This window comes from Polypterus senegalus, chromosome 3 (assembly GCF_016835505.1).
Source record: "Polypterus senegalus isolate Bchr_013 chromosome 3, ASM1683550v1, whole genome shotgun sequence".
NCBI classification, from domain to species: domain Eukaryota; kingdom Metazoa; phylum Chordata; class Cladistia; order Polypteriformes; family Polypteridae; genus Polypterus; species Polypterus senegalus.
In genome coordinates this window covers 155,056,919-155,075,399 of record NC_053156.1, presented here as the reverse complement: position 1 = coordinate 155,075,399, position 18,481 = coordinate 155,056,919, and the positions used below count along the sequence as shown (strand labels likewise).

At 35.7% G+C, this 18,481-nt stretch overlaps 1 protein-coding gene across 1 annotated transcript in view; it reads left to right on the top strand.

Moving 5' to 3' along the window:
- The window catches only part of rhag (Rh associated glycoprotein), a 59,308-nt gene extending 42,150 nt beyond the window's left edge, over window positions 1–17,158 (top strand). The window contains exons 7-10 of the mRNA XM_039748110.1: window positions 1,625–1,737; window positions 11,801–11,874; window positions 12,507–12,580; window positions 14,887–17,158. Coding sequence (XP_039604044.1) covers window positions 1,625–1,737; window positions 11,801–11,874; window positions 12,507–12,580; window positions 14,887–14,961 — 336 coding nt within the window. The 3' untranslated portion in view covers window positions 14,962–17,158. The remainder of the gene's footprint in view (window positions 1–1,624; window positions 1,738–11,800; window positions 11,875–12,506; window positions 12,581–14,886) is intronic.
- Window positions 17,159–18,481: the final 1,323 nt, after the last annotated feature.

The window sequence follows — 18,481 nt, the reverse complement described above, 5'->3', positions numbered from 1 at the left end:
TGTTCTGAATTTTCTTCATTATAAAGTTTTAAAAAAAGTGTAGAATTGTGAAAGAGGCTTTAGGAGGCAATATTGTTTTCATCTTCAAAAAAATGCAAAAACCCACAAAAACTCTTTTTAGTGAGTTTTGCATTTTGTGATCACAAAATTACATGCAAAAAATGCTAATGTGTTAATTCCATGAAACTGTATGCAAAACAAAACTCAGCTGTTTCTCCTAATCAGTGCCCTCACGAATTTTGTCTTGATTTATTTAACAATATTTTTTCATATATTAAATTACTTGTACTATATATTGATAAGTTGTATACTGTTCAATGGTAATCATATCTTGTTTGCACAATTGCAAGTCATAAAGCTTGTAAAAATAAAGATTAATTGATGGATTATAGCTGAGCAAATCACTTCTTTTTTGTAATATAATTCATTGTTACATTTTTATCACTAAGTGTTTTCCATTTGCAACTTTAGGGTCTCTCTTGGCTTTCACATTGGCTTATACTCACATATCTCATTATATATATATATAAAATCCAACATATGTCTGTCTGTATGTCTGTCCGCTTTTCACGAGAGAACTTCTTAATGGATTTAGATTGGGTTTTTTTCTATAATTTGCTTGAACATTCCAGTTGATTTTGCGACTTCTTGCATTGTGCTAAGTATCATAGTTCATTTGCGGTACAGGTTTATTTGTGCGAATCCGAGAGAAAAGCAGTGAGCTGAGGGAAGGGGAACGGGGCCCTCCTCACTCACATGCTAGCCTCGGGGCGTATTTTACCTACGGGTGCTGAGCAGGCTCCTGTCAATCATGGAGAATCCACTGCATCCACTGAACAGTGTCATCTCCAGGCAGAGGAGTAGCTTCAGTGACAGTCTTTTGTCACTGTCTTGCTCCTCTGACAGACTGAGGAGATTGTTCCTCCTCCACCCGGGGTGGTAAACGTTAGCATTATTCAAAGTTATTGTCTGTTTTTACCTGCATTTTTATTACTCTTTAATTTAATATTGTTTTTTGTATCAATATGCTGCTGCTGGATTATGTAAATTTGCCCTTGGGATTAATAAAGTATCTATCTATCTATCTATCTATCTATCTATTTATCTATCTACATCCGCTTAGGTAGAGAACGAGAGAACTACTTAACAGATTTAGATCAGGGTTTTTTCTATAATTTGCTTGAATATTCCATCTGATTTTGCAACTTCTCTCATCACGCTAAGAATCATAGTTCACTTGCAGGAGCGATATATTCACATTAATCTGAGACAGGCTGCGGGCCAAGGGGAGGAGGAAGCGTGACATCAGGAGTAGGGTGCTGGGCAGGGCCCTCCTCATTGTCCTGTTTCACTACTACACAGACTGAGCCGCAGGGGACGGCTAGTATAATTATATTACATTAAATATAATACAGCAACACATATAACACATATAAGTCATGACATTTTGCTTTTCAAAGGGACATTGCATGTATTTACATTTGTCCAAAATAATGTAGTAGTTATAGCATTGAGTATCCAGAAAGAACCTTTCACTGAACCTACATAAGTATATGAAATACATTTGTTTAATTTGTTCTATAAAAGTATTCCAAACAAATGTGTTTTACGTTTTGTTTTTTAGCCAATCTTGGCATCTAAATTAGGAATACAAGATACTTGTGGAGTTCACAATCTACATGGCATGCCTGGTGTTTTAGGAGGAATGGCTGGTATTGTAGCAACGGCTATCACAGGGTGAGTCTACATATTAAATTATTTTTAAACTTATTGCACAATGTATCTTATTTCTTGATGTGATTGAATGTTAGCAAAATATAATAATAATAATAATAATAACATAATAATGTCTTCTTTGTGAATTCTACTCACCCACTATTATAAAAAGGATCTCTTAGCTCCATCTGTTCAAATGCTGCATTCAAGTAACTTGCTTCTTTATTTAATATTTATGATACTGAAGACACAATAAAAGTGTGACGTGAGTATAATTCACTGAAATTATAATAATGTTTTTTGAGTATCATTAGATTGTGTTTTATTTTGTTTGGTATCTCTTACACAATTTTGAGATTAGAATAACTGTTAACCTGGATAATGAACACTGGGAAACCCTAAAAGCTTTCCCATCCTATTCATACAGAATGTAAAAAATAACATCAAGTCAGAATCTGAAGGTTCTTATAAACTTACTCTCCATTCCATCCATCCATTATCCAACCTACTATATCCCAAATATAGGGTCATGGGGGTCTGCTGAAGCCAATCCCAGCCAACATAGGGTACAAGGCAGGAAACAAACCCCAGGCAGGGCGCCAGCCCACCGCAGTCTCCATTCCATTACTTGGTAATTTTTTGCACATGTTTACACTTGAGCGAAGTTTGCCTTTAACAAGTTTCCAACCATGTCCCTGTGTTCTTGTTGAAGAATGTATTTTAGAGTAACAGTTTGCATCAACTGCACTAATTCCTTTCATAATTTAAATATTTCAATCGTGTCACCTCTAAATCATCATTTGCTTAAACTGAACAGATTCAGCTCCTTAAATCTTTCTTTGTAGCTCATAACTCAGCCTAGTTGCTCTTCTCTACACACTCTCTCGCGTGACTACATGTAAAAATATGTGTATGCACAAAAATGTTGCATACGCCCATTTCCACTCTCACATTGCGATGTATAAAAACGAAGCTTGGCGTAAAGCCATGCACGTTTTCATGCCAGCTCATTCCCTTGCATACGCAAGTTCTCCACTCAGTTTTGCAAACTGGCGGCACCCAGCGTCAAAGCAGTGCTACTGTTCCTGTGTGATTTCCCTTTATTTTTTAGATTTACATCCCTGACGCGGCTTTATCAAGTACCCTGAAATTAACTGTATATCGTTTTTTAGTTCAAGGCATCTGATTGTAATCAACCCGTAACCATATAATGGTGCACTGAATGGCCAAACTATTCTTGGAGTACACTTGGAGTATTTTAACCCATTGTACCTGAGTGTGGAATCACAACTGTACAACAGCTGATTGGAAAAGTCTACAGCAGATTGTGTCAACAGCAGGGATAAATATCGGGATACAGCTTCTAACACAAGCTGCCTCAGTCATGAGCACAGTCTATTTGAACTTCTCTCATTCGGCAAATGCTTCAGAGCCTTTCCTGTATGGACCTGTCACTCGATTAACTTCCTTTTGTTGTTTATATCACTGCTTAAACTAACAAATAGTATGTTTTTCCTTGCCTCTTCTTGGTATTCACTGAAGTACTTTTTTTCCTGTGCTTTTGCCATTGTCTTTTAACAGAACACAAAACATAAGGGGCTATTTATATTGATTTGTATATTCAAAGAGGCATAATTCTAGGAGGAGTCAAGTTGGTGTGGCAGGCACGTGCACAAGTGTTACTTTTATGGAAGATTTATGGAGAGGAAGAACGTGGAAGTTGGCGTACGCACAGATTTATACATCTGGATTTGTTTGTGTGCTTGCACATTTCCACTTTTGTCCGTACATCATATTTTAGTGTGAATTCTATGGACGGCGTTAGGCATGAGGCCCAAGGTGATGCCTTACCTGGGGCGGAGTAGTGGTGGATGAGGATCTGTACTGGTATCTGGAAGGTTGTCGGTTCGATCCCCGTTACTGCCAAAAAGAGATCCTACTCTGATGGGCCCTTGAGCAAGGCCCTTAACCTGCACTTGCTCCAGGGGTGCTGTACAATGGTTGACACTGTGCTCTGGCCCTAATGAGTATGTGATTTCTTAATAGAAGAAATTGTGTAAGGCAAAATAAAAGAATAAAACTACTACAATATATACAGTAACAATAACCTCCCTGCTTAGGCAACAAATAGTTTTGGTTAAATATTTTGGTTCACCAAGTTCATTTGCTTTGAAGCCAAAGTTTTGCCAAATAGGCAAGGATTTTAACCACCTATTTGCTCATCTGTGCTTTTCTATATAAAATGAGGTATTCTCCTATTTTGTTTACTATCCATGGCTATTAATAATAAGACCACTGTGTGGCCAAATTGTAAATCACTATCATATGAAATTTTGCTGTAATGTAAAGCAAATTTTATAAAGTTTTAAAAAAGCCTAGTATCTCTTGTGTTTTATAATGTAGTGTGGACTAAGCCCCGGACACAGACAGGTAGACATGTACTTAATCACCACCACACGTTTATTTACAACTATTTACAAGTCAATAAATTGCCACACAACCCCCAAGACTCCCCAAAGTCCAGGCCTCTCACACTCTGCCTCACACTTCAGACCGCCTCCATACCTCTCCTTCAAGCTCTTGTCCTTCTCCTCACCCGACTCCAGCCTTGAATGAAGGGAAGCGGCCCCTTTTATAACCACCCAGATGTGCTCCAGGTGTCTTCCAGTAACCTTCGGCCGACACGCCCCTGTGTGGCGGAAGCACCGGTTGTGTACCCGTAAGCACTCCGGGTGTCCCCAATCCTCTTCCCCCCAGCACTTCCAGGTGTGGCGGAAGTGCTGAGGTCCAAGGCCCTCTAGGCATTGGGGCGCCCCCTGGTGGCAACCATGGGCCCCTACAGGGTTGAGCTTTTAAGCTCTCTACCCATGGTCCCTAAAGCAACCAGGGCGGTCGCCCCCTCGTGGTCTAGAGGAGGCACAAGCCCTCCTCTGGTTCCTCCTGGGCGTCCAGGCTGGGTTACAGCCCCAGCCACTCGTCACAGTAGCTAAAGGGTACTGAGGTCACCGTGTGAAAATATATTTATATTTTTTTTTAATTAATAGCTTTAAACCTTATCGAATATGTCAGTTTTGTATGCCAAAAACATTAAAAGAATATTGATTCACATTCTGAGATTGCAAACATGTTGCAAAGTAGCATATTCATGTTATTTTAGAAGAAGAAAAAAGGAAAAAGCAAAACATTTTGGTGACCTGCTGTGTACTTCCCTTTGCTGCTCATCTTCCTCCAGGGCAACTTTTCAGGGCTATAAATGTGGCTTTACCTGTGAAATTCATCATTAAGCCCCATTACTGATATTAATAAATGTTGATGCCCAGATGTGAATTGCTGTCTCTGTTCTGTATACAACTAAATAAATAGAATTCTTTTCTGTCATTATTCATGCACATAACAACATTTTTTCTGGTAGGACTCGGCTTCAAGGCAGAACACTTAAAATACACAACACACTATAAATAATAAAATAAACATAATAAGTATAAAAGGTAGCAGCTATAAAACATCAACAAGTCCAGACTTTTCCTGAGGTAGTACGCCTGCAGAGACCAGTGATCTGTGTGCATGGGTCTGCAGGGGAGGAATATGAGTGTGTGTGTTTAATTACAAGGAAAAGTGCATGTGCATGTCTACAGGAGGGCAGGTTAGGGGTAGATGTAGATGTATGTGTGTGTATTAGCAGGGGCAGATGGACTTCACAGCTCTGGGGAAAAAGCTGTCTTTCATTCTGCTGGTATGTGTTTTTATGTTTCTGTCCCGCTTTCCCAAAGGAAGTGGTACAAACAGTCCATTTCCTGGATGGGTGGGATCTGCAGCTATGCATTTGGCCCTCTTCTGCACCCTTCCAGCATATACAGAGTCCAGGTCTAGGAAATGACTTCCCATGATCCCGTGTGCTGTTCTCACCACCTGTGCCAAGTCTTTCCTGTCCTGTGCTGTGCAGCTGCTGTACCACACTGACAATAACAGCTGAAAAATGTCACACAATCACTCAGATCATCACAAAGATATTGCCTGTATGATAATGCACATGTGCTTCGGTGGGAAAGATTGAGCATGCTCGTATAAGGCAATCAAGTAAAATAAACTGAACAGATATTACAGGCACACATTTAGTACTATTTAGGTTGAAGTTTTGTAAGTTTAATACAGATGTTTTAACACAGGTGGAGTAGTAGTGCAGTGCTGTCATTCCTGCCTCACAGCACCAGGTTCTGCACAGAGCAGACAAGAAAGCAAAACATGTTTCTTTAACTTGATAAAATAGTACCAAAAATCTGTGATAAACTATTATTTCTAGTTTTGTTGTCACAGAAACAAAGATTGTATGTTTTCTTAAATTTAAACTTTTGCTACTTCAAAGTGTATATATTGTACATTTTAATATTTTTCATTCACATCAGGGTCTTGGTACCCATTAGCTTCATTACAAAGCACAAGAGCAGAGTAGTTATTTTTGTAAAGTTAATAAACTATGTTTCACTTTTGTATTATTGAGGCATTTGTGAGATTTACTAAGTTCATTACCATTTTGGTCTACTCCTGCATCTCAAGATTAACACACACAAATACACACACACGTAAACACACAGAGATCCTAGTCACACAGTTACATATGAGTGATGCCCTACTGCCAGTCACTCTGCAATATCCCACACAGTATCTCTTCTACATAAGGACATAAGAGTGATGCCTCAAGCCTGTCACTTCTCAGTACTCCACATAGGGACTCACTATCACCAGCACTAACAAAGATACAGGTGTCCTTGAGGCACAGGAAGACTCAACACACTTTTGGTTATATGTCGCTTACCAACCAACAAGGTCTTAGTTCTAACATACTTCTATTGTGGTGCGACATCTCAGCCTTGATAAACAGTATGAGCAAAATGCTGCAAAATTCCCACACTAGGTGCCTAATCGTTACTTTAATCACTTAAAATATAAAGACAAATTCTAGAGATGTAACTGCAACACGGTATTTATTATAGTACTAGGCTGACCCGCCTTTTAAGGCGACCGACTTTTAAGTTGACCACTTCTTAAGGCAATTCAATATGTAGATCAATTTGATATTTTATACAAACTCATTAATTTGGTTATATTGCATTTGAGCGGTATTACTTTAATACTCGTAGTTTCTGTTATTTTTGTGATGAAATTTAAACAAAAGCAAGGGAACGATGGGAGCATCAGAACTCTGCTCACATCATGTTGCTTCATACCGCAAGCTGCAAGTAGTAAGTCTGTGATAAGCGGAATACAGCTACGCTTTCCACTTACGGGACGGAAGGACAATCCCAACTGCTTTTATATAGTAAGAAAGAAGAAGAAGATATCGCACAGTCTGGAGTAGAAAATCATCTTTTACCTGGAAAAACAAAATTACAAATCCCATCGTGCATTGCAAAATGGACAGGGCGTGTGTGAAACTCCATGCCTGCGTAGCACTCATGGGACGGAAGGACGCTTTTATATAGAAGGATAATATTACCAATAAAAGAAGGTATAATAGAAAATAAGATAGCAAAATTCTGAATATAGTCTTAGAAGAGCTAACTGAAGATCAGTATTGTCAAGGGTGGATGTTGTCCTGAGTGACTTTGTAATTTAGTAACCAGCATGATGCACACGTTTACATTCTCTGACATTCAAATAAAATGTGGTCTTTCTTCTTCTCTCTTATGTGTCCTGGTCTCTGATATTGCTTCTTATGTCATTCCGGTCCTTCTCCTCAGTCCATACAATGAGTTATTATTTTTTGTTAAAATTTCACATGAGGGAACCAGGTCATGTGCAATTTCACATATTTGATTGGCTAGCTGTCATTGTGATGGATGGTTCTGCTCAAATTCTCTAATCTTTTGCAAATCCATTTTACTATTAAATTGTGAACTGACTGAAACAACTGTAACCATGAACATCCACACAGCTTTCTGTTCCCAAGTTATAATATGACTGAAACAGCTTTTGGTTCTGCGGCATCTGCACTGTTTTCCAATTCCTCTACCATTAAGTTATAAACTGACTGAAACAGATGTGTTAAGTTATAAATTGCTGGTGCAATACAGGAAGAATATATAAGAGAGCATACTTTAAATGTGAATTGCCCCTGTAATTAAACTGCCTTATAGTTCATCTTGGTTTGTTTGAGCAAAATTAAAGCTTAATATAAGCAATCTTTTGTTTCAAAATATGCCTACTTTAAACTCAAGGACAACTTTAGAAAACCACTGCATATGGCAAACAAATATATACCATGACTGTGAAGAAATAATGTAGACTTAAAAATACTGATCTTGCCCCCACCACCACCTTCAAAAGAGAGCCAAACAAATAAAAGCCAGTGTCTCTGCCCAAGTACTGAGCATTCCAACAGCTTATTATATAGGGCTGGATTGGTCCCACAGAGCCAACATTAGAGGGCCCTGCTTCTCAAGGGATAGCAGATAAAGGACAAGAAATATTGTATAACAAATGTGTAACTCTTAAATTAAAATACATAATAAATACATTCGTGTAAATATACAAAATGCTTATCAAGCAATAGCAAACATAAGAAGAGGGAGAATAAAATAAAATTGCAACAAATTACAAAGGAGTACATAAAAACAATAAATTAAGGAAACTAGCCGAAGCCCACTGTAGCATACAGCGGTGTAAGAATAGGAACGGAAAACGGTGAAAAAGGAATTCAGTATAACAAAGGCTTAGGAAACCACTGTCGCAGTATAACGAAAATAGCAAGGAGCGAAACCAATGCCAATGGTCAAGAGAAAAACATAGACATATATAGATAGACACCGCATTCACTGTGTTGCCCAGTCGACACGATAAGTCAGCGCGTCTGCCCTATTGTGAGTGGTAAAAGTGCCACTTAAACTAATACAGGAAGACGTGGAAACCGGGTTTTCTGATGAAAAAACAATAACGTTTTAAACAGTATCGTTTACATACAACAGATTTTGGCAAATCGTTCACATGCAATTATTTATATCCATTTTTACACTAATAATGGCAATCATTAAATAATAATAATTATTATTATTATTAAACAATTACTCCCGTATAAGTAACATTTCTCGGACAGCTTTCTTCCATCTCCGAAACATTTCTAGACTTCGTCCTGTTCTTACGCAACAGAGTACTAAAGTATTGGTTAATGCACGAGTCACCTCATGTATAGATTACTGTAATGCTATTCTATCTGTCATCCCACAAAAACTTATCCATCGCTTACTATTTATTCAAAATTCTGCTGCCAGGATAATAACATACTGTTCTAAATCCACTGAACATACTACACCTATTCTCTCCCAACTTCACTGGCTCCCTGTTGACTACAGAATACAATACTAAATACCGCTCTTAACATTTAAAGCTCTCCACAACCTCACATGATCTCCTACAGACTGACGCTCCTCTCACTCACTCAGATTCTCATCTGCAACTGTACTTTCTGTACCACACATCAAACTCTGTGCTATGGGAGCTTGAGCATCTCTCATAGTGCTCCTCAACTCGGGAATTCTCTTCTCTCTCATATACATCAGCTTGATTCAATAACACATTTTAAAACTACCCTCAGAACTTATCTTTTCAAACTGGCATACCAATTGTGAATTTTGCACTGTTACTGCCAGTTATCTTTGTTTGTTTGCTAATTATTGCTGTTTGATCGAGAGTGACGGTGGATGCAGAAGTAGGATTACAGATGGCAGGCGGGGCTCTGTTGTGCGTATCTCATGATCTTAGAGTTGGTGGGTGGGGCTCTGTGAGTTGGTGGGCGTGGCTTTCTGTCTTGCATGCGCTCTCTGTCTTGCTTGCCCTTAGTTAGAGTTGGCGGGCGGGCTTTGGCAGGCGTGGCTCTCTGTCTTGCTTGCCCTTAGTTAGAGTTGGTGGGCGGGGCTCTGTCGAGGATATCTCATGGTCTTAGAGTTGGCAGGTGGGACTCTGTGAGTTGACGGGCGTGGCTTTCTGTCTTGCTTGCCCTTAGTGAATTATGTATATAGATAAAAAGAATTACACTAGAGTCAAGTCCATTTAATCTAAACAGAAGACAAGAAAAGGAAGTTCTCTGCTTATATATTAGGTTTTTCTTTTAAGAAAATTCAAAAAAAGAACAAGAAAAAAATGTCCCAAACAAAGAAATTACACTTGATAGTTTTGCTTTAGTAGTTGAAGCAAGCATCAGCATCACTCTGGCTAGTTGGTTGGCAGCTTCTGCTCTCTCACACAGAAGTCACAAAATGTTGCTGTTTTGCGAGTAAAAGGTGGCATGACTTTTGTTTGTATATTTTATATATCTGTATGCTATGAATAGTCTGTTTGAGATGTTTACAGTATATCCTAAATGACAGAATTGTATGTAGCTAATTGCAGTTTCCATAGTACAGGACCACTAATTGGAGGCCCGATTACTGCAAGATATTTCACACACTGTTTGGGGCTATTAAGAGACTTTCAGCAGTTTGTAACCAGGACCCAGGGAAAAAAAAGTATAAAAAGCCTTACTGTACTATAACTATATACTAGCACATCACTTTAGAACTGATAATATTTATGACAACATGTTAAAAGTACTTGTCTCTAGGTGCCTTTAATCATGTCTGTTGCAATAATGTGTTTGTAGTGTGTGTGCCAGGTATAGCTGGAAGGAAAGATGTGAGGTGCTGAAAACCTTGGAGATAAGCAGCAGAGTTTGCATGTTGCCCCTAGAGGAGCTAAGACTTGAATCTTCTTTTGTGTAGTTAACTCTACACATCCTTAAAGACAGGGCATCACTGCAACATGATAAATCTTGCCCTTCGATACAAATGCCAACAAAAACAAAATTGAATGAGCTGGGGTGTAAAGGACACAATTTGTAAGGTGTCCTTTTTAGGCTGCCACATATCTGTGTAGTAAAATTAGTCAAGTTTGTACAAGCGCAAATTCTGTAGCAAGTGACATGCCGTTCACTACTTTGAAGCATTATAGATAGACTTTGTTTCTAGGCAAAGACACATATAAGAAAAGTAATGACTGCTTACTGAATTATTCAACAAGATTTATCATATCACCCACATAAACAAACAGTACAAACATTTTCAGGAATAGTTTAGCTACTTTTTACTTGTTTTATTTATTAATGGCAGAGCTCATTATAAAAAAAACTGTCAAAACAACAAAAATAATTTAGACAAGGTAAGCAAACTGTATTGGTTAATTTTTTTGACTACTTTGTTCACTATCCAGCGACATTACCTAGCAAGTTAAATGACTAGACGTACTATCCTTTCAAAAATCATCACATAATTGTGTCGCACCTCAAGGATGCATTTCTGTCAACTTTACTAAAGCCTAACACTGTGCATTTAAGCTGGCATTAGTTCACCTTAGGAATGTTTTCCTTTTTTGAGTGACAATTATTATTTTAACCATACACATGCTTTATATGTGTTACAGAAATGTTTAAAAAGAAACAAAAAAAAAAAGATTTTTTATTATATGGCCATTGCCATTTATAGCTCTGCCATCATTATGATAATAATCAATGTCTTGGGTCCCAGTAAGGTACTGATTTTCCCATTTGGGTTCTCAGATTAAGAAGTTTAAGAACTCTTGATCTAATGATTTAATTTCAAATGTTTAAATATGTTAGAACATGAACACTTGCCATTATTTATTCTTTACTGATAAATGCATACATTTGTAGCCTACTTTTTGTCATCTGATTTCTGGTGAGATAAAAGTGGGATTGTTATGGACAAATGTATTCATTGTGGTGGTAGTCCTGGTAATAAAATGCCTTTGGGAAAAGACCATGTGGCTGTTATAGATGGTCCAATCCTGATTGGACCGGTCCATTTCAAATCAAAGTTACTGATAACAAGTGTTTGGAGCTTTGGTGTTGATGCTTTTATTGGCATTGTGAAGATGGACATAGCATACCTAATCCAGAGTGACATTCCCCTGAATATAATTATATCACATTACACTGCTTTATGAAGGAATCACGAGTGGTAATTACAGATGAGGCTACTATACCTATTTAAACTACTCACTGTTAATACTTAACATTTTTTTCCCCTTCTCTAATTAGGACATCTTTCCAGATGCAATCTGCAGCTTTGGCATCATCTGTGGGAATAGCCATTATAGGAGGAGCAATCACAGGTACAGCACAGTTTCATTATTAAAAAAGCATTCTTTGCCAGCATCAACATGAGCTAGTGCAACCTTATAACTACTTGCCTCTAAGGCTAAATTAATATTTATTGTATTTATGGTGGGCATTATAATTCATTGGTTAGTACTTCCACCTCACACTTCTAGGAGACTGGAGGCTAGTTTTGGCCTGGTCACTGCCTGTGTGGAGACTGCTTCTTCTTTGTCTTCTGTCTGTTTTTTTATCTACAAAGTTCACATATATTTTTAATATATTACAAGAATTACTGAAATAATGGCACTACAATTCTAGCCTTAACCAATCAATGTAACACTGGATGTAATATGACTAAGAAGGTAGCTACTATACTAGTGCTATAGAAAAACAAAGATAAGTACCACAGAGGAAAAAGTCTGTGTTCTAAATCAATTGGTGTCTGTCTAGATGTAATTCACCTGCTCTCTTTCCTCTTCCTTTCTCTTTCTCTCCATTACTGCTAATGCCTGTGAATAGGTTACCTTTATAACGTTACCATCTGGTTGAAAAAATCTTTTCATAGTGTACCTAAAAAGTTTAAGCAGCAAATGAAAGAAAGAAAGAAAGAAAGAAAGCTTATTTTTAACATACTGTATTCCTACAGGTTTTATTATGAAGCTACCCATCTGGGGCCAACCACCTGATCAGAACTGCTTTGATGATTCCATCTATTGGGAGGTATGGGTCTGCCTTTGATAGTCTAGTTATTTTATTTTCCCCCTGAATGTGTTATATATACATTGGCATGGGATATGCAAAGCTGATAACTAAACAACAATAAAACTATTTTGATTCATATATATAATAGTTGCATATGAAATCTCCACCCATACCGTTCAAAAATCACTTATGCAGCACAGTTTACAAATATCCACACAAGAACAACGAATTTAGTATACTGTAAAAGTGTTACTGTCAAACTCCAGCATATACTGTACACACAGCAATACTGCATGGTTTTATCCACAAATGAGCACAATCTTCATTAACATCACAAATATTTAGAATATTGAAAGATAAGCAACCACAAGAAAATGAGACATCATGAAAAATAAGTAATTAAAAAAATCACACAAACAAAAAAGAGAATTACATGAAATCCTTAAATGATTTTTACTTTATTATTACTGCAGAAAAAATAGCTGAGACTAAATGAATTCATAGTTATTAATTTACTCACCACCCTCTTCATTTCACTAAAAAATGAAAAGAAGCAAAAAGCTATAAAGAAAGAAATTCAACAGATTCAAGATTAAATGTAATTAATGTAATTGTAAAAAATGAAAATAAAATTTTTTTTATCATATATATATATATATATATATATATATATATATATATATATATATATATATATATATATATATATATATATTTGTCACTCATCCTTCTTGCAGAGGGAAAAAAGGTTGCCCCGGATGCACATATATATATATATATATATATATATATACATACATATATATATATATATATACATATATATATATATATATATACATATATATATATATATATACATATATATATGCATATATACATATATATATACATATATATACAGTATATACACATATATATATAGATATATATATACACACACATATATATATATATATATGTGTGTGTGCATCCGGGAACTTAAAAGTGCTATGATATTTTTGTCACTTTTTTGTCACACTATAAATCTGGCTTATTTTAAAACCTATATATATATCATTGACTCACATCCCAAAAGACAAGACTTTGTGCCAAGAGATATAACTACACCCGGGGCATGAAATAAAAGACAAAGATTAGATGACAAAGACAGTTGCTGTACAGGCTTTTAAATGTCTGAAGTGCCACGTGAGGTGCAGATCACGTGGCATGGCAGCAGCAGCAAGCCAGCAGCTGATCGAACAAAGTGGAGGTAAAAAAAACAAAACCCTGTATTTGTTTCCCATTGAATCACCGTTTAAGAGGGGGTTTTGGAAGAAACTTTGGGGTGAGTTCAGCCCTCCTCTATACAACACAAGCGGCAGAGACGCGAAGTGGCTGGTGAGTAGCGCAGGCCAGGGGGGTTGGCGAGCACTGGGTAACCCCCTATATTATATACACAGTATATATACACACACACACATACACACATATATAAGACAAGGTGGGAAGAAAAGGTTTGTTCTACTTAGATCTCATCTTGCATTTTGGACAAACTCCGTTTTTGAATGTGCAATCTACATGTTCTCCTCATTTTTGTCACAAGTAACACACAGTGAGTGCTGAACTGGCACCAATCATTGTTGCACTAGTGTTTCAATGACTAAACAGATGCTTAACACATGTCCAATGCTTAAAAAAAGTGATTTAAAATTATCTGTCAATGAGTTTCAAACATTGGTAAATTATGTCAAGATATCTTAAAAAGTCTGTAGCTATATACATTACAATAATGGTTTAGAATAAACTCTGTTAAGTAAATTTGATATTCATAGGTGTCATAAAATAATTTGGAGATACCTGTAAATGATTTAAAGACTAAGTTTAAGAAGAGATCTTCAATTAATTTATAGATATCTCTAAATCAGGGGCCTCATACTGTATCTAGGTGCTTGAGGGTCACAGTGGTAGAATGTCAATGAAATAAGTAATTTAAACACATGCATCACTATCTCTCTCATCCTGCCTGTCATGTATTTATTATAATGTAGATTTTGTTTCTTTTCCTACTTAGTTTATTTTCACCTTTAAAATGTAAAAGTACAGTAACCAATGAAGAACATTGCACAATTGACTGAAAGTGACTTCACATGATGAAACATTGTCAAATTACTTTAAAATTTGGTATTGTCAGGAATACTGCAATCTTGTAAAATATGCAATATAATTCAAACTAAAACACCAACTGCACTAGTGAAGGACAAAATAGAAGTCTTGTGATTAATCATTAAGTTGCTTATTTATTTTGCAGTGTTTATCTTTTTTTTTTTTTTTTGTTTAATTAGGTGCCAGAAGAAGGAGAGGAAGAGGAAAACCACCTGGCACATGGAGAGCATTCCACCAATAAGATTGAAGCCTAAATTACATTAATATTTAAATTTATTACAGCACTGCAACCACACACAACACTCAGTAAACAAATACAAAATTAATGTGGCCTTACAATATAGAACATTTGTGGCGTGACACTTGTCATACATTAAAATTGTGCTGTTTTCCAATGTTGCTGTACAGCAGATTTGACTCCTTCCCTTCACAACTTTAAAGTTAAACTCTTAATCATGGGATCTAGTTGAGAATAAACATAATATGAAACTGATCCCTAAAAATGCTAAAACTAATGTATTTTTCACACAGCTAACAGGGCAGACATAGACATAAACATAGACTTGTGGGATATCTGAAAAACATTTTAGATATTTCAAATTATTGCCTAATATTTTAAAATGGGTTTCCACGCCAACTGAAATATCTTAAAATGCAGATGTGATAGCTTGAAAAAACAGGATGTTATTTCAAGATATTTAAATGTCAGTTTTGATGCATCTAAAACACCTTTAAAACAAACCTCAAACAGGCTTCCAGATATATGAAAATAGCTACCTGTGCATTTCAAGTTATTTCAAAATCACTTTCTTGCTATTTTAAGTTATCCATAATGCATTTTGAGACATCTGAACATACAGAGGAAATGGTATTGAGAAAATATGAAGTGCAAAAGAAGATGATGTCACAAAGTTCATTTCAGATATCTTAAAATGCCCGGGAAGTCAGTTTGACATACTTTTATATATAAAAAAAGAAAACCTTGTTTTGAGATATCATGAATTCATTTTCAGATATTTGAAAAGCTCTGCTGCATTTTAGGATATCTCAACTGTATTCTGAGATATCTCTAAACATTCAGAAGGCTTGCCATTCCCATGTAGACTGCATCATCATAAAATTGATATATTATAAGCAAGACTGGCTGGTTATGTTATCCTCCCAAACACTTCAAGCAGAAAGCCTCCTACAACTGGATGTTGAAAACTTCAAGTGATGAGGTGATAATATAACTTGTTAAAGGAAATGAACAAACCTTTCTGACTGCTTGCATTTTTTTACTTCTCTGTAACACCTATTTTATGTATTTATCTTCAGGCTCTCTTTGATTATCAACCTTTATGTGACAAATGCAGCATTTCTGCATTTTTGTAAGTTAAAAAATGTTATAAATTATGTCCAGATTATGTTATAATTAAAAAGGTAATGTCAATTAGCACAAAATATTAAAAGTAATATACCTGTAACATATTATATAAAACAATAGGTTTCTATTCCTTGGACTGGATAAAAGAACAGATGGATAGATAAAGTCAATAAAAGCACACTTCAAACAAAGCATGCATCCATGATGTTATCTTAACAAGAAAGCATCATTTTAATTATTTTCTATTTGCATTATTTTACTGAATATGCAAGTGCAAGGTATTTTTAATTCTTTCAAAATTATCATTTAAACTTTACATTTTTTAAAGTAACTTAGTTACTAAAAATTTACTAAACATGAAAGTTATGTTTTTGCATTTGGAACACTTTATTTAATTCATGGTTTTTGTTACTATTATTTATCAGAAATGAAGATGATGATTTAGCCATGTAAAAGAAAACACTAGATGATAAGAAAATTAATTCACTGATCCCATTTCAATGCAAGGTTGTGAGGGAGAATTAAATGTGGCCATCACAAGACACGTTCATGAACATGCTCACACATTCTGGACCCATTTAGAGTCAGCAAACAATACACAGAGTTTTATAGGGATGTGTGTGGGAAACTATAAGTATCCGGAGAAAATCAATGGCAAAAAAGTGTAAGTATATTGAGCACCAACTGGGCACTGGCACTTCTCACTTACTACTGTGCTACTTTCTGAAAATGTGATTTTTACATTATACCGTTCCAAAAGCATTATAAGTGTATAGGTATAAACATAATCAACAGAACAAAGTTAACAAAATGAACACTGACATATTCCAAAGAAAAAAGTGTTTTCTTCTTCGTGTCTTTTAATTAATACTGGGTTGATATAAAATAAAACATATGTTAGAAAATGCATTGTAAATTTGTTGTATAATCATTTACATTATTCATGTTTTGTGACTTATTTTGTAAAGCTGATTGTTTTGATATTCATGTTAGCTATTATTTTTATGCCTAAGGTGAAGTTGCATTGTTTTCTTCCTAGTGATTTTAAAGATAAATAAAGCATTACTGACACAGATTTCACCAATTATGAATTTCTTGTCATTTTTCTTTCTGACAAAACTAGCACTTGTGAATCTATAAAGTGCGCCTTTGACTAATAAGAGAAAGCCCGCTTAAGAAGCACACAGTGATTACCGACTGGGTTGGGAACATATAGAATACAAAGAATTGAATGTGCCACTTTAGTTACAATGGGATTTGAGAAACTCTAGTAAATTAAAGTTTAAATTTAAGATGAATTTTATGACATTGTGCTTTAATGACAAAATAAACTATGAGATTAAAAGTGGAAAAATTGAGATCAAAGTTGACATTTCGACTTAAATCTCGATATAGACTTTTTTTTTCTTCACTATGTCCCTAAGACACTTCCCTATGACACTCCGACACTTGCCTTTTCACGTCGACTTTGACATCTGACCACTTCTTTTTTTATTTCAGCACTGTGCAACTTTCTGAGCTTGAACGTTTGAGTGCCACTCAATCAATTTCTTTTCGTTGAACATACCACTACCTAAGTCACCAAATTGTATGTTTTCCCTTGTCTCTACTTCACCATATATATACACACAGTACATATATATACATACAAATACATACATACATATATAGACATATATATTTGCAGCTGGAGATCCACAAAGGGAGAAAATGAATCACGTATCATAAAGTAGTTTTTATTTCTGAGCTTTTAGCTCCTGCCAGGGGCCTTCATCAGAGGATAATGCTTAGACTTACAATAAGCAAAGGCAAAATAAAGCAACAATTATGTTTATGTTTGGGCGGCTATGTTAGTGTGATCACGTGGTAGCCAGTGTGAATGGGGGGGTACAGGTATTGGTTGTAAAGTTTTACTCATTATGAACATGTTCTTCTTAAGTTTGCATATGCTGGGTTTATGTCCTAATGTCTGTTGATGTCATTCTCGTTTGATAGCCAAGATTCAGCCAGCTCTCTGGCACTTTTAGTACTGGCCTTAAATCTTACTTGTACATTGTCCCAGTTAAATGTATGTCTTGTTGCTTTAGTATGTGTATAGATCAGTGATCGTAAGTCCTTTCTTCTAATGGTGTTGCGATGTTCATGTATGCGTGTTGCGATTCTTTTTGATGTTTGTCCTATGTACCGTATACCCCTGGGCAAGAACTGCATGGAATGCTATAAACTGCATTTCATGTTTCTGTTTATATATATATACATATATATTCATATATATATATATACATATATATATATATATATATACATATATATTACATATATATATACATATATACATATATATATACATATATATATATATATATATATATATATATATATATATATATATATATTGTACCAGATAG